General features: G+C 38.9%; 1 protein-coding gene across 2 annotated transcripts; it reads left to right on the top strand.

Annotated features, from left to right (window-relative positions):
* Positions 1 to 3,028: 3,028 nt before the first annotated feature.
* On the top strand, positions 3,029 to 22,396 carry scn2b (sodium channel, voltage-gated, type II, beta). 2 transcript variants are annotated; one of them, XR_013817093.1, is made up of 6 exons: positions 3,053 to 3,268; positions 16,138 to 16,304; positions 16,440 to 16,650; positions 19,150 to 19,345; positions 19,438 to 19,505; positions 20,004 to 22,396. XR_013817093.1 is itself a non-coding variant. In XM_079824001.1 (5 exons), the coding sequence occupies exons 1-5, from the start codon at positions 3,187 to 3,189 to the stop codon at positions 20,032 to 20,034; spliced, it is 687 nt and encodes a 228-aa protein (XP_079680127.1). In that variant the 5' UTR covers positions 3,029 to 3,186; the 3' UTR covers positions 20,035 to 22,396. The 2 variants fall into 2 exon arrangements, 1 of the variants encoding a protein (XP_079680127.1); XM_079824001.1 differs by lacking the exon at positions 19,438 to 19,505 and having other exon boundaries at positions 3,029 to 3,268.
* Positions 22,397 to 22,966: the final 570 nt, after the last annotated feature.

Here is a 22,966-nt window from a genome sequence, read left to right as displayed (position 1 = left end):
AGCAACACCAGATCCGGGCCACATCTGTATGTGGATTCCATGAAAAGCCATCTCTCCATCACTTTTAGAACATTTTAAATCCCTCCATCCTCACCATCTCTGAAAAGCCAAGACAAAGTTGATTTTGCTTCTATTGCAAGTTCCGTCATGTCAAAGTAGCCAGAACAACTTTTCTCTATTTACAGATACGAGAAACGCACGGGCGAGTGACGTATTTACGCAATATCCCATGAAAACCATAATATCAGGTCTAAAATAAACACTTATAATAGGCTTGCCATAGTGAATCAGGGTAAGACAAAAACACAAGTAGGAAGAAGGATTGATGTTGTATATTGACTAATTTAAAGGATTAGTTCACATTAAAATAGAAAATTACCCCATGATTTACTCACCCTCAAGTCATAGGTGTATATGACTTTCTTCTTTCTGATGAACACAATCAGAGTTATATTAATAAATATCCTGATGCTTCCAAACTTTAGAATGACAGTGAATAGGGCACACAAGTCTGAAGCTCAAAAAAGTGCATCCATCCATCATAATCGTACTCCACACGGCTCCAGGGGGTTACTAAAGGCCTTCTGAAGCAAATCGGTGCATTTTTGTAAGAAAAATATCCATATTTAAAACTTTATAAAGTAAAATATTGAACTTCTGCCAGATTGCCTTATATATTCAACTTACAAAGAAAGTGTAATGGTGCGTTCACACTGGACGCAAATGAAGCGTTTCGCGCGAGTGATTTACATGTTAAGTCAAAGCAAAGATGTGAATAGACATTCGCGCGAGTTGAAAAATCAGAACTTTGGCAGATATTCGCGCTGCGTTAACCAATCAGGAGCTTGCTCTAGTAGTGACAACAATGAGGAGAAAATCATATGGTTCATATTAATCATATATTAATATCTGTTTCAGACAAGTGTGCATATGATTATCACTGTGATAACATTAAATGACATGAAACACAACCCAGTCTCTTTTTGTTAAATGCAAGTTTATGTATGATCAATAATAGAAAAGTGTAAAAGGTGTAATAAGCTATACATGAAATAAAGCAAACAATTCAGTCAAACATTCATAACCAGGGCTGGTAGGCTACAATGGTAATGTAAAGTTAAATAGCCTAAAAATAAAAAAGTAATGAAACTTCACTTTGCCCTGAGCCAAAACGATTTGCCAGGGAACAAATTATAGATCAATGAGACCAAAGATCGCCCGTTACATACACAAGACGAATTATAGCTCAAGACACCACAGAGACATCAGAGCCAGCGGCAAATGTCTGAAGGACTTGCCGAGGAAAGGATGCTCTCGCCAGGGTTAACGAGCACGGAACGCCGCTGATCGCATGGATCTCACAACTCTGAAAAACGGCAGATAAAATGTTCAAATAGGCACTCATTTTATAAATAAACCACAGATTTGAGCTTGAAACAACTACATTATCGCCTGAAAAAGTCTTAAAACTAAGTTTAGTCACACATTAACAGTAGTATTTTAACAAAAAAGACGTGCAAACACAGTCCATGTCAGCCATTTCTCAACGAGATGAACCGCCTGGCAGAAGCCCCTCCCATGACGCAAATTTGCATCTGTTGTGAGGTGAATGTCACACACGAATGAAGCGAGTAAACTCAAAATGTTCAAGCGTCCAACTTTGCGCAAATAACGTGATTTATTCGCGTCATTCACGTCTGGTGTCAACGCACCATTAGACCTCTTGCAGTTCAAAACATTTACTCTACATCCGATGTAATGCGTTGTGCCAATAACACTTTTTTTCCGTAAATTGAATACGAAACGCAGTCTGGCGGAAGCTTTTACTTTAAAAAGTTTTAAATATGGATATTTTTCTTACAAAAACCCATCGATTCGCTTCAGAAGGCTTTTATTAACCCCCCGGAGTGTGGAGTATTTATGATGGATGGATGGATGCACTTTTCTCAGCTTCAAACTCGTGGGCTCCTTTAAAAAAATAAAGCTCGGAAGAGCCATGGATATTTATTAATATAACTCCTATAGTGTTTATCAGAAACAAGAAATTCATATACACCTTGAGAGTAAGTAAATTATGGGATCATTTTAAAGTGAGCTTATCCTTTAAATTGTGTTAATTTTTAAGTAAAAAAAAAGTTGCAGTGTACCTTTAAAATATGCATGTATTAATTTGTTTATTTTGTAATACTGCCTGGCTGACTGTAGCTTATTATCCATCATAATAAATCTGTTTTCATCTCTCTGAATATGCATAATTCATTCAATGCTATTTTATTTATTTAGCTTTCTTTTTGTCCTCAACTCTTCCATCATCTGCAGGTGTCAACAGTGGTCAATATAGTTTATACTGCACTTCATTGTCTGAGCTTCAGCCACTCGACTTTCCTCTTTATCTTCTCAATGACTTCTCATCAGCTATGAAATTGCCACTTTTTCTATCAGACCCACTGTCTGTCTATGTACCGAGTAGATGGCTCGTAGCCTAAGTATTGCACACCCAAGTAGGCTGTGCATGCTCACTCTGTTTTGAGATTTGAGGAACCACAGACTAAGTATTATTAAACTTGTAGATAAAACCATATTGGCATCAAGCCACTCTCAGTGGACTCTCGTTTTTCAAAACCTCGTTGAAACCCGTTTTCAAAAGTTTGCATTTTCAGGCCCCCAAACGACGTTTTCGTGTAAATGAACGGCCAAAACGCATAAAAAGTTCCGTTTTTGGTTGAAAACTGTGTCAACATGTTAACGGCCCCTTAATCTCCATTAGTGAGGAGAGGAGAGGTGGTCCTTCTGCAAGGAAGTGCGTTATTTTTTGGTTTTGCATCAACGGCCGCGTGGATTTTCTTCGACTGATTTCTGATTGCACTGAATCGAGCAGGGACATTTAATATATAGATGCATCCAGATTTTTTTTTCTCGTTGCGTGAAATTTTTTATATACCATTTGATGTGCAACTATTATAGTATTGTAATATTATAATGTTGTAACGTTTGAAACCTAAATTAAGACAAATTACAAACCACAACCATAATATCAACCAGTGCTCCTGCTACAGACACTGCCAGCCATATCATAGCACAAAATAAAAACATTTCCGTGATTTTATACATTATTGAAACGGGAAAATAGATCTCAAACGCATTTGTAATACTTATTTTCCGATACGTTTATTGTCAGCGATCATAATGACCATTTTATTGCATTCTGGGAAAACGCAGTGGGCGTCCGCTTTGAAATTATCCTGTGTTGCAATGGTGATGTTTTTGGGTAAGTAAAAAAAAAAGCTTCTGCTATGGGAAAAAAACAATAAAGCCCATCATAAAAATGATTATTTGACATGTTAACGATTTCAATGTACCAGCCAAACAGATGTGAAGGTTTCCCTGCCTATAGCCTATTGATATTATGCGTTAAGAAAGGATGCAAATCTCCATCAGCAGTATCGTTGCGTTTTATCGAGATGCCATTGTGAGAGCACTTAGATCAGATGAGTAGGCTATGCAACGCAAAGCAGGTCACAAATTATGGGTGAATTATTTGTATTTTTCCCATTCCCAAAAATAATAATAAATAGCACTTCTGTTTTTTCCCCCCAGACAAGCAGCTTTGTTGACATTGAGCATTGCTGCATTTTTTAAGCATCTGTTAAGCATCCTACAATTATTCCCATGTCATATTGATGATGTAGCTACAATCCATACTGTTTATCACTCCTTTTGTTTATTTTTTTTCAGTAGCCTAACACTTTCTTCATGGTTACATCGTTAAACCAGTAGATGGCGACAAGTGAAATTGTTTATGTGTGAGTCATAGAATCTTTAACTCAAATGATTCCTTCACAAATGCAAACTTATTCAGGAACTCAATTTGAACAAAATTTTTGAACTCAATTTCTCAACTACTGAAACCTTCTTCTTCTTCTTCATCTTCTTCTTCTTCTTCTTCTTCTTCTTCTTCTTCTTCTTCTTCTTCAGTGTAAAGGTACACTATCCTTCTTTTTAAGATATGAATATTTTTTATTCAGCAAGGATGCATTAAAATTATCAGTTACAAAAATCAGTTCATTTCAAATAACTGCTATTTTCAACTTTCTATTCACAAATAATCAGTTTCCTCAAAAATAATATAAATTAATTGCAATTGTTTTCAACATAGTTAATAATAAGAAAATCTCTTGAGCATCAAATCAGCATATTAGAATGATTTCTGAAGGATCGTGCACTGAAAGCTAGAGCAATGATGCTGAAAATTCATTCTTAGACGTTTCACTTTGTAAACAACACATTATACAAAGTGATTCAGAGCAAAAAAGAAACTTTAAAATAAACTCTGAATGTCTGAACAAACACACATTGAAAAATCATAATCAACCAATGTGCATGTTGTGGTTATTTTGTGAATAGATTTACTGCTAGTTCTGGCCTCATGAAACTGCTGCTTTTGAACATTACATGAGGATTATTTATTTCAACAGAAGGCAGATGACCTACTTTCTTGTGCTTAATCCATAGCTATGTATAGTCCACAAATTTTAATTAATTAACATTTTCTTACTGAACTGTAGTTCATTGTACTGTAGGCTTAACATAAAGGAAAAAGAGCTTCACACACCAAAAGAGTTTTCTTTAAAAACATATGACTTGGGAAAATGCAGTCAAGTTCAAGTGAATACAGTGCAGTTTCTCTATAAAGTCACCAGAGGGCGTAAAATGCAGCATTTCAGTGACAGAAGATAAAAACGAGCTCCAAAAAAATCATCCGACTTCCCATCCTGAAAGATCTGGCCATATATAAAAAGCATCAACTATTAGACATTTTCTAAATATACACTACAAAGAAAATTGGCACAATTAATTTCTTCAGTTCACATGTTCATATTTCATGTAGATTAATTAATTTATTAATTTAAAATGCATGTCAGTTGGTTTAATATTTTGTTATTTATTGCAATAGCAAACATAAATATGGTCTGTCCAGATATATTTTGGGCTTCTGAATGTGTGAATTTAAATACAAATATCAATGCAGGATATTTTCAGCTTTCATCCTAGAGAAATTGGCCTCAGTGACTTCCATTGGCACAATTGTTTGTACATCAATACCTTAATACATTTCATTCTGCTCTGTGAAAACTCAAATTATGAACTACTGAAACCTTTTCTTCTTCAGTATAAAGGTACACTACTGTTCAAAAGTTTTTTTTTTTTAAGATTTGAATATTTTTATTCAGCAAGGATGCTTTAAAATGATCATTGTTCCAAAAAAAACAGTGATCATCAATGTTGAAAACAATCGTAATTATTTTTTTTTTTTTTGAGGAAACGTTTCTTGAGCATCAAATCAGCATATTAGAATGATTTCTGAAGGATCATGCACTGAAAACTGGAGCAATAATGCTGACAATTCAGCTTTAAAATCAAATTATATTTAAAAATATATTTAGATAGAAAAGTGCTGATTTAAATTGTAATAGGCTACTTTATAATACGTGTTACTGTATTTTGATCAAATAATACATCCTTGATGAGCGTAAGATACTTATTTCAAAGACATACAAATCTTACCAACCCCAATCTTTTAAACAGTATACAAACTTAAAAGATAAATAAACTATAGATTTCTACACCACTATATTGGAGGAAATCTACCTATAAGAATAATAGTTTACAAGGATATGTTTTACTCTTGTTTTATTACACTATAGTTTTGATAGTCTTAAATTAAAGGGACAGTTCACCCACAAATAAAAATTAGCATTTACTCACACTCATTTAATTCCAAAATGCCTTGGTTACAACTGTAACCTCGGTTTCCTGAAGATGGAACGAGACAATGCGTTGATTGACGCTGAGGGAACGCTTTGCGTGATGATGTCTTGAAGCTCATGTAAAATCAGAGGCAGTTGACATCATGAACCAGGAAGCTATAAAGCCTGCCCAAAACACAGCCGTGCTAGCTTCGATAAAGTCTGAAGTTGTCGTATCACAGGCATGTAGGATAAATGGCAAGGTGACGCAGCGTCTCATTCCCTCTTCAGGGAACTGAGGTTACAGTTGTAACCAAGGCATTCCCTTTCAAGAGAACTCACACTGCGTCGATTGGCACTGAGGGAACGTCTATACCAATGCCACCATAGCGAGAAGTGTCTGTCCAGTGTGAAATCGAGAGAGCAGAACTAGGACGAGAGCACCTGGGACCTAGGTCAAAAACATGGCAGGAACCTCCTCCAATGGCTCAAAGGGAGCCTGGGAAAGGCCCTGAAGGAAAGTAGCCAGGTCCCAAGTCGGCACCCTAGTGCGTACAGCAGGCCTCAGCCTCAAAGTACCATGGAGGAAACGAGATACCAACGGATCTTTAACCAAAGACATACCACCTAAAGGAATGTGGTAAACTGTTTTACAGTGAGTGACTGGCCTAGCTTTATTCTTTTCACAGCCGAAAGGATGGACTCTATGTATGCCAGTGACAGGCGTGCCTGCATCGACGTTGAGTCCCTCACTACGCCTAGAAAAGAGTAGTGGAGAAAGCACACTCTTTTTGGCGTTTAGCCGTAACCCCAACTCCTTCATGTGGGCGAGAACGACATCTCAATAACGAACTGCCAACTGATGTGACTGAGCAAGAATCAACCAATCATCGATGTAGTTCATAATGCGAATACCCCTGCAGGTACAGTGGCGCCAGAGCTGCATCCACGCATTTTGTGAAAGTGCGGGGTGATAATGCTAGGCTGAATGGAAGAACTCGATATTGGTATGCTTTGCCCCCGAAAGCAAACCACAGGAACTTCCTGTTATATGGAAGGATGGAAATGTGGAAGTATGCATCCTTGAGAACTATCGTGACAAACCAGTCCTCGGACCTGATCTGTGGCGTGATTTGTCTCAAGGTTAACATTTTGAACTTTAGTTGCATGACTGACTCGTTCAGAACCCGAAGATCCAAAATGGGACGCAACCGCCATCCTTCTTTGGAACTATGAAATACCGGCTGTAAAACCCGGTTTCCCTGTCTGATGGCGGTACATATTCTATGGCACCTTTTCACTTCTTTTCCATTACCAGAACCTGCCCGGGGCCCACCACGGTGGATAGGACCCCCATAAACTTGGGCAGGCGAGACGCGAACTGTATTTGATACCCTTTTTCTATAGTCTGCAGGACCCAATGAGAAACATTTGGCAGTAGCTTCCACGCTGCCAAAAATTCTACTAGAGGTACCATCCTCTCGAGAATGGCTTCTGGTTTTTGTTGTGCTGTCAGTCCGATAAAGGCGAACCGGCAGGGAACAACTGAACTGACTGCTCTAGGACCCTCCTTGGATGGGGCGGGGATCCTAATGATCCCTATGTTTCCGGGTGGACCCTGAGATATGTGCTCGCTGGAAACCACTGCGCCCTGTAACACCAGAGGTGGCAGGGTTGGCAGAATGGTCCCCTGAGGGCATCCAAGGGCACTGTATAATGAGGTGTTGACCGCTCCACTTCGGGGGGGGGGACTGCCCTCATTGGCCTGACCCCTCGGGCATCAGGACATTTTCACCCGCATCCTTCTAATAAATAATGACGGTCCTCAGATCCTTCTTACCCCTCGAAGGCTGCGGTGGAGCAGTGTCCAGTGTGAAATCGAGAGTGTAGCACTAGGACGAGAGCACCTGGGAACCAGGTCAAAAACTTGGCAGAAACCTCCTCCAATGGCTCAAAGGGAGCCAGGGAAAGGTACTGAAGGACAGTAGCCAGATCCCAAGTCGGCACCCTAGTGCGAAATGCAGGCCTCAGCCTCAAAGTACCATTGAGGAAACCAGATACCAACGGATCTTTACCACCCAAACCACCCAAAGGAATGTGGTACTTTTCACAGCCGAAAGGATGGAAGCCTTCTTGGAAATAATGGCCCCTGCAGCCTTCTTGGAAATAATGACGGTCCTCAGATCCATCTTACCCCTCGAAGGCTGAGGTTGAGTGCGCTTCCCCTGTCCCCAATCTTTCTGAGGGGGAGCATGGGAAGCTACGCTCTGTTTCTGTGTGGCACGGTGGGAGGAGCTGGCTTTAGATGTCTGGGGCTGCCCCCTTTGCTCAGCAGCCCCGGAGATATGTGAGCGGCGAGGGAGGAGTTTTTGGAATGCCACCGCCTGCTTAGCTGCCTCCTGGAACCTGTCGACGACCAGAAGGTGACAGGGGTGCATCCATAAGGAAGTTCTTGTCTTTCTCCTTAATATTGCTCAGGTTGAGCCAAAGATGCCTATCAGTTGCCACCAAGGCTGCCATAGAGCGACCGATAGATTTAGCCGTCTCATTGGTGGCCCTGAGAGAGAGAAGGAAGAGTTTGTCTAGTTTGCTTTTAGAACGAACGTCCTGCCTATCTGCTGGCTAATCAATATTGAATCTTTCAACCGCTCTTGTCACAACCTCAACCAGCTCCTCATATGCATGAGACTGAGGTGGTGAATCCTTAGTCTCTCTGAAACTAACAGTCTCCAGCTCCTCAGAACTGGAGAGCTGCATCACTGGTGCCTCAATCGGGGCAGAAGAAACCGCAGCGCGTGCTTCCAGACCCAGATAGAAGGCACTGGATCTATCAGGTGAAGGAGATAAGGCTGGGCCGTCTCTAACCTCACTGATAGATCCATTTGCGAACCCCATGACTGTGATCGCCGCTGTGCCTCAGCAGCAGCGGGACCAGAGCCCTGGGGAACGCAAACCTGAACGTCCTCGCAAAAGAATGCCAGGCAGGATCCGAGTGTCCACAATGGAAGCACTTCCCAGTGCTCACAGCCAGTGCCCTCGAGCGCTGACCATACATGCTCCTCACCCAAACAAGCTACATAAAGAGCATGTGTGTCCCCACCCATTAAAAAACATGAACAGGGGTGCACACACACTCTAAACTGCTGCTTGCTCGCCATAGTACTGTATACTGTATATACACTCACCTAAAGGATTACTAGGAACACCTGTTCAATTTCTCATTAATGCAATTATCTAATCAACCAATTACATGGCAGTTGCTTCAATGCATTTAGGGGTGTGGTCCTGGTCAAGACAATCTCCTGAACTCCAAACTGAATGTCAGAATGGGAAAGAAAGGTGATTTAAGCAATTTTGAGTTCGGCATGGTTGTTGGTGCCAGACGGGCCGGTCTGAGTATTTCACAATCTGCTCAGTTACTGGGATTTTCACGCACAACCATTTCTAGGGTTTACAAAGAATGGTGTGAAAAGGGAAAAAAACATCCAGTATGCGGCAGTCCTGTGGACGAAAATGCCTTGTTGATGCTAGAGGTCAGAGGAGAATGGGCCGACTGATTCAAGCTGATAGAAGAGCAACTTTGACTGAAATAACCACTTCAATAGTTACAACCGAGGTATGCAGCAAAGCATTTGTGAAGCCACAAAACGCACAACCTTGAGGTGGATGGGCTACAACAGCAGAAGACCCCACCGGGTACCACTCATCTCCACTACAAATAGGAAAAAGAGGCTACAATTTGCTCAAGCTCACCAAAATTGGACAGTTGAAGACTGGAAAAATGTTGCCTGGTCTGATGAGTCTCGATTTCTGTTGAGACATTCAGATGGTAGAGTCAGAATTTGGCGTGAACAGAATGAGAACATGGATCCATCATGCCTTGTTACCACTGTGCAGGCTGCTGGTGGTGGTGTAATGGTGTGGGTGGTGTAAATGTTTTCTTGACACACTTTAGGCCCCTTAGTGCCAATTAGGCATCGTTTAAATGCCACGGCCTACCTGAGCATTGTTTCTGAGCATGTCCATCCCTTTATGACCACGATGTACCCATCCTCTGGTGGCTACTTCCAGCAGGATAATGCACCATGTCACAAAGCTCGAATCATTTCAAATTGGTTTCTTGAACATGACAATGAGTTCACTGTACTAAAATGGCCCCCACGGTCACCAGATCTCAACCCAATAGATTATCTTTGGGATGGGTTGGAACGGGAGCTTCGTACCCTGGATGTGCATCCCACAAATCTCCATCAACTGCAAGATGCTATCCTATCAATATGGGCCAACATTTCTAAAGAATGCTTTCAGCACCTTGTTGAATCAATGCCACGTGAGTGTATTTGACAAAACAACACCAAATAAGACAATTTCACATAGAGCGCTACTGAAGACGTAGAAGCTAGCGTGGCTGTGTTTTGGGCAGGCTTTATAGCTTCCTGGTTTGTGACGTCACCCGCCTCTGATGTCCCTTCACATCCTTGGACTCATTTTACATGTGCTTCAATGCATCATCACGCAAAGCGTTCCCTCAGAGTCAATCGACGCAGCGCGAGTTCCCTTGAAAGGGAACTATAGGATGTTCTGGTTATAGGAACATTGTATGGACTTCTTTCATTCAATGAAAGTAAATTGTACAAAGAGCTTGTAAAAAAAGCAACATAAACTTGCTCTTTTTGTGAGGAACAGACTAAAATTTAATTTAGCTTGAGAGTTATGGTCACCATTCACTTTCATTGTATGGAAAATAGCTGCTTGGACATTCTGCTATAAATACCTCATTCTGTCCTCTATGAGAAAAAGGCATGAGGGTGAGTAAATGATGACAGAATATTCATTTTTGGTTGAACTGTCCCTGAAAATAGCGGATCAATGGATAAAATCCAACTGCGGTAACAGATTTCTGTAAGCTGAATATGACATATGGTAGATTATGAGAAAACAATTGCTCTTACCAGGCTTTTGAAAATCTGCTTCTCACTGAAATACAGATGTCTCGCTCTTCTCATTTACTGTGCAAACATACCATGTTCAATGTTTTTCCTACAACATTTCAGTCATTAGGCAGAAACTAAAATGTGGTGCATTTAAACTGTCTGCATGTAACAGATTTGTTGCCACAGTATTGCTTTTAACAACCCTATACACACAGAGAAAAAGGGTGTCAGAGTGATACGAATAGTGAAATGTCCCAGTGCTGTTAGACTGTATATGTTACAGAAATGTACGTTATTTATGAGGCTAAGGGGTAATTAAATGTAACAATTCTTTATTGGAAAATTAAACATTGGATCAAACTTTGATAATTGACTTAATTTTTTAAACAACTGAGAAGATAGTGATCAAACTATTTTTTAATCACTGGTATCAGCATATGACAGTCAAATTTAACGACTACATGGACTCATCGGAAGATCACTCATTTAAAAGTTTATCTACTGCCAAAATGATGAAAAAAGATCAGTCAAGAATAGAAAATTATAGAAAATATTTAAATCAGCAATGTCAGAATCAGTTTGTGCATAAAATAATATCCATCAAAACCAACACATGTTGAACGATGTTCTCAAACCCAGCTAAATGTTCTATCGGATTGGCGTTTATTCTCTTTAGCATGCAGTGTGAAGTATAATTTCAGTGAGTAAAGAACAAATTTATACTCACATGCATTATGTATGCACATTATCGTCTCTGACAGACAGCATGTTGAAGCCACCCAGGCCGCCTTTTTCTCCCTCCTCTTGGAAAACAATGACGTAGTCGAAACATCCGGTAGTGTGGGTTTTCCAGGAAATGCGCATACTTGCTGGACCTCCGCTTCTCGTAAATACTACAGTGTATTGTGCACGTTATTTTTTGACAGACATCGATGCCGTGATATTCAAATGATGTGGATTTGAAAACAGATGGATCGCAAGATAATATTTATTTGTGTCTTAGCTGGCAAGTACTCAGTGACGTGATTGATGCCCATGACAATGAGTGTGTTAGCGATGTTTTTAGTTCTAATATAAGAAAAAGCTTTTTGATGGACGTGATAACATGCGTAAGGGGTAAGCAACATTTGATTTTTGGGTAATTGTAAAACATGCTGGAGGCGTTCAAAATGCTCTTTGCGTAGTTCATTATATTTTCATTTATTTCGGGGCTTAAATAAAATAAATGTTACTTAGAGACTGACATGTTTGGCTTGTCAAAAATTCTATATTCAGCTGTCGCAAAATCGTTGACTTTTGAAAATCAAGTTTTGATGCACAGTAGTTTTTATTGTCTTTTATTTAAACCTATGCAAATGCAAATCCTGTTGTAAGTAAAATAGAAAAATCACTTTTTAAAACTGACCCTTTGCCGATTTTGACTCATTATTATTATTATTATTATTATTATTATTATTATTATTATACATTTTTTGTTTGTTTGTGCATGCATAAAGCTCCACAATGTACTGTGTACCTTGTCCACAATTCTCCTTTAACCATAACCTTGAGAGCAGTAAAAAAAAAAGAGGACACAGACAGAGCAGGGAGGGTGTAGGGATGGGGTTTGTCAGGGACTGTTGTGTGAGAGTGGGCGAGAGAGAGAGAGGGAGAGAGAGAGAGAGAGATAGACTGCTACACTGCAGTATTTTAGGCCTACAGCAGTGAATATTGATACATAAGCATCAAATCGGTGCCCCAAGAGTGGGCTGGAGAAAGCAGTATTCAGACCCCTTTCATGCTCATATAAACCCAAACAGTCATGTAAGAGAATTTACAGATACATTGTAGCTTTTTAACTACAACATTTAGAGTATTATTTACTGATTTTTCGAAGAAAATGCATGAATTCAGCGATTAAATGTGCATGGGGTATGCGAATGAGTTTTAAAGCATCTCTTCTGTAGCACAGAGCGCAGAGAGAAACCGACTAAATATACATGAAAGTAAAAGGGTGGGTGGGGACGACATTGACGTAGTGTCGGTATTGAGTAACACGCCTGGCCGAGTGCTGACTCTGCGTGTGTGTTTGTGTGTGTGTATATTTATGCTGAACATGCATGTGTGTCTCTGTGTGTGTATATTACAACCCACACTGAAAGCGTATAGGATACTGTGACATGATGCAGTACTGAATTATTTGTAACACAAAACGCTATGTTTATAATGAATCCTTGTATAGTTAAAATGTTGCTTTGTAGGCACTTTGAATTTAACGCACTATTATTATATTACTATAAATCATAATAGTTACTGAAGGTTTTCTCGTACACATGAGGTTTGTGTGTGTATGTGTTCTCCCGAACACAGCTGCTGTAGTTCTTGCTCTCTATCTGTGAGGACACCTGATTTTTCTAGAGGGAGGGGACGGACTAAACTGCAGCACTTTGAGGGGGGTGGGGATGGGATGGGATGGGAGGGTGTGACGAACTTGCTGCTACTACTGCAGAGAGCCGGGCCGATAAAGCATAACTGCTGCAGTAGTGGGAACTTGTCCAGAAGCACAAAACTCTGACTGCAGAGGGATGAAATGGTGCAGAGGTGGAGAAAAAAAACCTTTCTGATAGACAACATTATGACATTTTGTCCATTGATACAATACAAATAATGTCACCCAGTGACAAGCTTAAAGGATTAGTTCACTACAAAACTAAATGTCCTGATAATTTACTCACCCCCATCCCATCCAAGATGTTCATGTCTTTCTTTCTTCAGTGGAAAAGAAATTAAATTTTTTGAGGAAAACATTTCAGGATTTTTCTCCATATAATGGACTTCAATGGCAACCGAAATGTTGAAGGTCCAAATCAATGCAGTTTTAAAGGGCTTGGAATGGCTTCATAGGGCTCTGCACAATCCCAGACGAGGAATAGGGTCTTATCAAGCGAAACCATCGGACACACCACGGATTGCGCAATCACGTCTGAAAGGTCACGCTAGACGTAGGCAGAAGTACCGCCACCGTATTTACAAAGAGCTTGTGCGAAGACTAATACAAACATCCTTTAGCAATAAAAGGTTAAACAACGATGTCGGACGATTTTGAAGTTGTAGATTTTTGTGTAAAGGGCATTTGTATTAGTCTTCACACGTTCGCTTGGGGCGTTACTTCTGCCTATGTCTAGCGTGACTTTTTCGACGTGATTGCGCAATACATGGCGTGTGCAGAGCAGCGCAAGATGAATTTAGGTTAAAAAGTATATAAATGTTTATTTTTTATTGAAAATGACCAATGGTTTTGCTAGATAAGACCCTATTCCTCGGCTGGGATCATGCAGAGCCTCTGAAGCCCCTCGAAGAACTTTGAAACTGCATTGATTTGGACCTTCAACCTGCTGGTTGCAAATGAAGGACATTATGTGTAGAAAAATCTGAATGTTTTCCTCAAAAACGTAATTTATTTTCGACTGAAGAAAAAAAGACACAAACATCTTGGATGAGATGGGGGTGAGTAAATTATAAGAATTTAAATTTTAAAGTGAACTAATTCTATCATACAGATAGAAATAAAGAATTTCCCATGTTTTATACATGTGATCAGTGATTACATGTGCCACTTTTCCACCATCAGGCCAAACGATTCTCATTGCTGAACCGTTCCATTATGTGCCAATCTGGCCCAGCCGGTACGAATATGGTTTAATTTTCTACTGACCAGCCTTGGCTCATCTGCATTGGCAATATTAATCCAAACATAGACCTCTACATACACAAATTTAATAATAAATTATAAATGTGTTCAGCATTCAGCAACCAATATTATTTCAGATTTTATAGACCATTTTAAATCGTAAAGTGAGCAGGATATATTAAAATTAAGCGCATGGATACGGCAGGCATGTATCATAATACTAAGCGGGGCAGCCGTTCTCGGAGCCCTGTTCTGCTCTACAGCGCCCCACAAATTTCCAATGAACTGCAGCACACTCTAATTGAGAGTCATTGGGGTAGATTTCAGGCTGCCCTGCTTATATTGGTTCTTTTAATTTCATTAAACTTCGCTCAAATTCCACGCTTGACCAGCTACAGAGGCCCTGTCCCAAATGACCCCATAAACACTTGCGGTCTTCCTACGACTCCACACTTTCGTGACGTAAACGCTGCTTTGACTGTCGGGAAGAAGTCTGCTGCAGAGCTCACTTCAGTGCAGGCTCGGAAAAAGTGTGCATCGAGGACACATATTGACCCCAAAGGGGGCGCTCATGAGCACCCTTCTGAAACTTAAAATGACAAATAGGACACCCTAAGGTCTCATGGACATAACGGACACACTCGGCAGCCATTGTAAGTCCACAAGACCTAAAGTGCATATGAAGTGTGCCATTTGGAACAGGGCCAGGGAAACTGGCAACCAAGCAAGAGAAAAGTGACCAATTCTGAGTGACGATGTCACTCACTACACACATTCTACCAGCACAGTTCAGTTCAGCACAGTTAGCTGAGAATTCCAAGCCAGAGAACGGTTTGTAATCATGCCTTGCCGAACCAAGCTCAAGTGGAAATAAAACCGTAAACACTCCATTCTTTGAACCGTTTGATCCAAAAGTGGAAAAGTGGCTATGGATTTCACACAGGAACTGTTCCAAAACCACGTTTCCATTGTGCAAAGAATGTGTTTCACATGTGACCATGAGTGGTTTTGCACATGTGAAATTCATGTGGTTTTATCTGACATAGAGACAGAGCGAGACACGTCATAATCTGAAAACCACACCCACCGGGGGGGAAAACAATCCAACGCTCTCCATTGACTTTGTATTTCGTGAAGCGGCCTCCTTGTCTTTTCTGACTTAAAAAAAAACCAGAACAATGTCTAAAATGTTTTTTGGTTCTTGCTCTTGTTTAGCTTGTTTGCTGTACATTTTGTCTCAAATCAGCTGTTAGACAAGTCAATGGAGAGCGTTGGATTGTTCATAAAGGAACAATCGTTGGATAAAGGATGCATTAAATGTATCAAAAGTGAGAGTAAAGACTAACATTGTTACAAAATATTTATTTCAAATAAAAGCTGTTATTTTGAACTTCCTATTCATCCTGAAAAAAATATTACAAAATTATAAAAATACAATTGTTTCTTGAGCATCAAATTAGCATATTAGAATGTAGAATACAGTTAAATAGTAATAATATTTCACTATATTACTGTTTTTACTGCATTTTTCCAGTCTCTTCCAATTAGAATTTAGAGTCAAAAATAGCCATTTTATGATTAGATGCACTTTTAAATGTGTTCAAAAAACATTTATCAGTGAACAGAAGTATAAATAAGACCACTATGCACATTTTTAAAGTTTAAAAACGGCTTTTTCATCGCTTGGCAATAACATTTTAACTTGATGAAAAAAAAAACCACCAATCAGGTGGCAAGAAAATCAAATGGCAGGAATTATACATGTGTGTATTTACATATCTCGTAGCCTTTCCAGTGACTTCCATGGATGTGCTGGTGCCACAACAGATCAACGCTCTCAACGGGACTAATGTCAGAATCCCATGTGCATTCACCTCATGCTACAAGCTGGACCCCAGCAAGTTTGCCATGAACTGGACCTATCAGGAGACACTCAACAGCACAGAGGAGATGGTGAGAGAAAATAAGAGACTTAAAATGTCAAATATCATAAAAATATTGAAAAATCACTGCCTTACAAGTTACATAATTCTTTTGTTTCGTCACTTTTCTCAATCTACCGTCATCCAAAATGTCTTCTTTTCCAAGTTCATGACTTATAAGAACAAGATAACACCCCTGAAGTCAAGCCGATTTGGAGATCGGGTTATGTTTTCTGGAAACCTGGAGAAAAACGACCTCAGCATCACTATCTCAGACGTGCAGTTGATGGATGATGGAATCTACAATTGCTATGTGCGCAACCCTCCAGATCGCATTGCGGGTCACGGCACCATCCAGTTCAACGTCCTGACTGAATGTAAGATTTCAGCATGGGCTAAGAAGCTGTAGGACAAAATGTTCAGGTCTTCAACCAGGGTTACTTCAGGACAGGCCATGATGAATGGGGTTTCTTTATTGCAGGTTGTAGACTTGGAATTTAGCCTCTTTCCCCGTTGTTTAATTCACGGGACCAGACACCAGTTGTTTTGTCAAGAGATCTCTTTATTTGAATATTTTAACCATTTCTGGAGAGATGTTGCACGTCCAGCTTCTCAATCTTCTCTGGTCCTCTGGACAAAGGGATTTTAGTTTATGCACCCAGAAGAACATATGGTTTACATTAAAATGTAATGTATAGCGAATTGTTAAGTCAACATATGCACTGAAACTTACACTGCATACACTGTGCATGCAGTCTACAGTCTAGCTCTCCCATGCCCTCCAACACATATGTATTCAAATATAAAACGATTATAAATGCTAATAAAAAGTAAAAATTGTAAAAAAAAATAAAAAAAAACATAAAAAAAAAAAAAAAATGACTAGTAAAAATTGGTCTACAATCTCCCCCATTCTGGAACTACGGCCAGTGGCGCAAAAAGTGGGTATGCGCTATATGCGGCGCATAGGGGCGCAGCACCTTGGGGGCGCCAAAGTTTTCTGTGACCCCAGAGCGCACGTTAAGAACGGGCGCTTATATGGTATACGCCGATGACGCACGCTATGAAAAACAGACTAAAGAACGTGCTCTTTCCTTGGTGTTCTCAAAATTGCATGCTTACTTTTTAGGGCACACCTCTTATAAAGTAAAGTTACATATTGTTACATAAAGTTACATATTACATTGAAATCAGTATCAACAAAATCCATCTTACCATTTATCAAAAAACTTGAACGTAATTACAATTGCCTAAATAATGTAATGCGATTTTTAGATTTATGTTCTAAATATAATATTTTAATTATAGAAATATGAAATTATTCCAGGCCTATGAAACTATAAACTGCCAGGATATTTGGCGGCGTGAGGGGATTCTTGAATCATTAAACTAATTTGTTCTAACCGACTGTTCAAAAATGGTGAATTATTCGAGAACGAAACCTATACTTTGTTTGAATCTATTTTTTGGAAAAATAGAGCAAAACTGTAAAAAATGACAACTTGTTGTTTATTGAACTGTTGCATAAAATTAATTTTGCAATCGTATTTTGCAATCGTGCTGATACAGGCTACTCTGGAAAATAGCACTCTTGCTCTTATGATATTGATTAACTCATAATTTCCTCTTTAATTACTTTCAAACGAATGTTTATTTTTATGTTTGGTATTAGCCTATTAATAACTATCTGTTATTAATAACTATTTTGCTAAAAAAAAATTTGCTGCATACCCCTCTGGCACTGTGTAGTTGCGCCCCTGACCACGGCCGTCCGTTCCACACCATCACTCCAGATGGCCAACCTATTGAAGTGATGGTGTGGAACGGACGGCTGTAGTTCTAGAATGGGGGAGATTGTAGACCAAATTTTACTAGTCAATATTACTTTCTATTAGCATTTATAATCTACAAGGTGTTGTTAAGTGTGGGATTAGAATAGAGTGCTGCCATGATAATGTGTTTTTGTAGATCAACCCGGAAGTTTGCATTTGCACTTATTGCAGATTATTGCAGAAAATTATCTCCTGGGCCAACAAATGATTTATTTTCACTGTTAAAAAATATTTTTAGATTCTTTTCACAAATTAGCACAGCTTCTAGGAATTTTGAACCTGAAATGCAATCTGCAGAAGTAAAAAGCTAAACGTAGGATATAATCGAACTACACCAAGGTAAAAAACCTTAACTTGCTCAGAAAGATTTAAACTTTTGCTCCCTCAAGTGTACATTTACACAACAACGATATACTAAAAACGAAGAAAGTTTTTTTTCGCATACAGACAACAACATTGTCAAAATGATCCCCGTTCACACAAATCCGTGAAAACAACAAAAAAACGCTGTATTATACAGCCAGGCCAGTAGTTGGCGATGTCACACGACACGCCTCTACTGAACACGTAATCCGCATGCGCATGACATCAGTTATTCAACAAATTCACATTTTTGTTGTTTACATGGTGATGATAACGTATCGTTTTTTTTTTTTTTACTTCCACTTTAAAACCCGTTTTCAAAATCAAAATGCCGTTGTGTAAATGAACAGCCAAAACTGTTTTCTTTTGGAAACGGTGTAGTGTAAATGGCCCCTAAAACAGTCAACTTGAAAGAGAAAACTGTAGAAGATGTTAATAACTACTGTCTGCTCTAGCACCCATAATAGCAACATTGAGAATGCAACCATGCAGTACTAAGATTTTGGCTGGTTAGCATAGGCCATATTGCCACTGGAGGTAGATGCTGTAAATACTCAATCTTAGCACAGAAAGCATTTTTACAACATTATTTTCAGAATACACTTTTTCACTGAAGAAATATGCTACCTTGGTAAAGTTTGTTGTCAGCATCTCTGTTTTTTTCTGTCTTCTTCTGCCCAGTGCCACCACCAAGGGATTCGACCATTGCTGTCGCCATTGGGGCATCTGTGGGGGGCATTCTTGCTTTGCTCATTCTGTCCATGGTAGTGGTGAAGTGTATTCGTAGACAAAAGAACCAGGAGCTGATCTCAGACGAGCAGAAGATGGAGGAAGAGGGCAAAGTAGACGGAGAAGGAGGAACAGAAGAAGCAACAAAGTAAGATTTTTGTTTTGTTTTGTTCTTTTCTTTCCCAGTATTTGAGTGCTTCATCCCTGTAAACAAACTGCTTACTTTGAATCCTGAAACAGACAGCCCTAAACCGCCATCTTAGCCATGGAGGCCTAATGGATGGTGGAGCTCCATCCTTCACGTTCTGGTAAAACTGATTGCTAGTGTGTCTTGGTGGTCATGTGACTGTGGTTGACAGTGGCCCTTTCAAGTTCTCTTTCCATCTTTGTTTCATCAGTCTGTCCTTCTTGTTTTTAGGTTGAATTCTGAATTATCCAGTTGCTACCAGTGTGTTTGTAGTCTTTCTTTATCTGGTTAGGTTCTGTTGTGTCTGTTTGTGGTGGTTGTTGTTGTTGTTGGTACATATAACATTATTCAATTTTCCAACTTTATTGGAATTTTTCCTACAGAGGTTCCGGCAAATGAATAATTGAATGTTGAGTCTTTTAAAAACAATTAATTGAAACTATCATATATATATATATATATATATATATATATATATATATATATATATATATATATATATATATATATATATATATATATATATATATATATATATATATATATATATATATATATATATATAAAAAATATGAATCAGATTTCAGAATAACAAATACTATTTTCTTTTACCTTTCAGAAATTTATGCCTCCTGCCTGAAGATATATAAAACTTGTTTGACTCTTCGTCCTGTAACGGTCTCATTCAACATTCCTCAGTTTTCTTGTGTAGCGACCAAACATGTCATGTTAGGAAGATCTCTGCCACAGTGCCATGATGTCCAATCACTGGTGAGAAATCACAAAGGGTTTTATACTGCCTCTTCCAGACATTATGGCAGGTTAAGGCCATAATTAATAACAGCAGGTTAATAACAGCATCCTTATTTGGTCCACCCTTTTTTCAAAGTCAGTAATGTATTTTTTTCTTCAACTAATGCCACTATTAGCACTATTAATATTAGCCATCCAATATTTCTGATAAGAATTTTCTAAAGGGGAGCGTTTTAGATTATACAAAGTCCTCCTTAAAACTGCCAAAGTTACCTTTATGGTGTTTACACGTTTTGATAGTTTCTTGAGAAATCACTGCCCTCAACGTCCTCTTTAAGTGGATGCAGAAACATAATGTAAGTGTTTGTGTGTGTGCCTTCTCGTTGTGCAAGTTTGCAAAAGTTTGTGCTGTTTATACAATCCCGTATGTACAACAGCAGAATATTTAGCAGTGATACCTTGAACCTACCAAAATGGCAGGACCATGACTATCCATCAAAATCTATAATTTGCTAGATTAGCACATAACACACCTCCAAAACATGTACAATCATTGCATGACAATTTTCTTATACATGATACACACAAATTGCACAAAACAAATCATCACTTTGCACAAGCATCTGGCACATTCCATGAATAGGGTATGCTTTGGTGTCCCATGACTTTTAATAAAAAAGCATACAAAACACATTAAGACCTTGACACAAAAATATATATATTGGCCATTGTCAGGTCGTCGTTGATCATCAACTGGCCCAGTTTGTGCGGTGTGTTCCGCACCGTCTGCACTAGTTGGACTTTTAGGGGGTATTTTGGCCGATTGAGCATGTTGAATCGGTGTCCGTTGGCTTTTGCACCGTAGGTGAGAGAGAGAACTCTGATTGGCTGTTCAGCTTAGCGAACAAGTCAGTGCACGAGAATAAAAGCGAAAGGGATGAAAGCAAGCAAAGTCAAGACGGCACAGACTGCTGTTCTAATTTAACGCCATCTTACCTGAGTATTCCAATGCACAAAATTTGTCATAACTTGAGCCGCCTGGAATGAAGAAACCGATCAGCGTGATTGATATTTAAAATGGTAAGCAAGCGCTGTTTTTTTTCGGTTTCGGTTTCCCCTTTTGAATGACCAAAATAAACTATAGATACTTGCTGATATAGACAGTTGTTTTCTTACGCACAGGCGCAGAATGCACATGCTACTTGACAGTCGCCTGTAGTCTTTGCAGTGTGTTCAAGTGCAGCTTTTTGAGGTGAAAACACAGTCGCCTTTCATCGGCTTTAGTTCTTTTATGTCAGCTTGGTATGTCACAGCCTTTAGAGACGCAAATCCCATGTTGTATTTGTTATGACCTATTAGAAACTGTATGCTTATTATCTAACATAAAACTAACTTAGCATGAAAAGAAGCTTTTTTTTGAATGGTGATTTTGGCCTGTTCCACCTCAGAGGACTTATCCTTCTTTACTATATCAAACAATTAAAATCGTAGAAGAGTTTCGCAATTTTAAAATATAATGTTGAATTTGAAATATGACGTATATCTAACAATTAAAATCATAGAAGAGTGTCGCAATTTTAAAATATGACGTTCCGGCACGCCATTGGACTGATTTCACAAGTGCTTCATGATGCAATCAGGCAGAGGCCTTCCCACAGTGTTATGTTTTCTCTTCAGGGAACCAGGTTTACAGTCGTAAACTGAGACTTTTCTCCATTACAAAAACAAAACATGTTACATTCCTTGTGAGACCCAAAAAATAAGATAAATTGGACCCTTTCTACAGCATTGCAGAAATTATGAATAGGGAAAAAAAAGACAATAAAATAAATATCCTATGGAGCGACAGTTTAATTTATGCCAAATTTGCATCCCTGATTTACCCTATTTATGGAAAATGCCATTTACAAAACACTGCTTTCACACACAAACATCGTCATTTCAGGTGCATTGATTATGTGGCATTTGAAACATTCATGGATATTCATGGATACTTATATTTAATGATAAAAACCAAAAAACAAATTTGATTGTTGATATTATTGTGTTTGATATGTATGTTGCAGTGTGTTATTTGGAATGTGTGAATTTATTTTACATGAGTATCTTCATGAACATATAAGTTCTGAATTTATGAACACTTTTTAACATGATAATCAAATTTCAAAGCTAATCTTAAAATCTGAAAGAGGCCTAAATTGAGAATTAAACTTGTGCTAGAGTGCAAGTGAAATATACTGGATTAAGATTGAATGTGTCAAATATAAAAGAAAATTAAACCTTTCATGGAAAGATTAAATATATATATATATATATATATATATATATATATATATATATATATATATATATATATATATATATATATATATATAATTGCATTAATTCATTGAACCTTTTTCGAAAAAGAAGAAAACCAAACCAAAAACTAAAAAGATATTTAGCTCCATTTAAAAAAAATATCGAATTTCCATATCGAATTGTTTGGGAATCCATTTTGATTGTGAAAAACAGTGATTGTGAACGTCTCGGCTACGTATGTAACCCTCGTTCCCTGAGGAGACGTACGTTAGTGACTAACGAATGGGGGTATCGCCTAGAAGCCAATCACCTTCGAGGAATTTAACAGTGCCCAATGGCAGTGCCAATGCCATGGGCATGCTGAATTTGCATGCGTAACTCCGCCCCACCTCGTGGGTATATAAGGAAGTACGCTGGCAACATCGCATTATGTATCTGCTGCGGAGCCAAGATCTGAACTCCGCGTTCCATCAGCACAGCTGACGTGGCAGAGGAACGTACGTCTCCGTTCCCTCCTCAGGGAACGAG

This window comes from Gobio gobio, assembly GCF_949357685.1.
Source record: "Gobio gobio genome assembly, chromosome: 8".
Classification (NCBI taxonomy): Eukaryota; Metazoa; Chordata; class Actinopteri; order Cypriniformes; family Gobionidae; genus Gobio; species Gobio gobio.
This window is presented reverse-complemented; position numbering and strand designations above follow the sequence as displayed.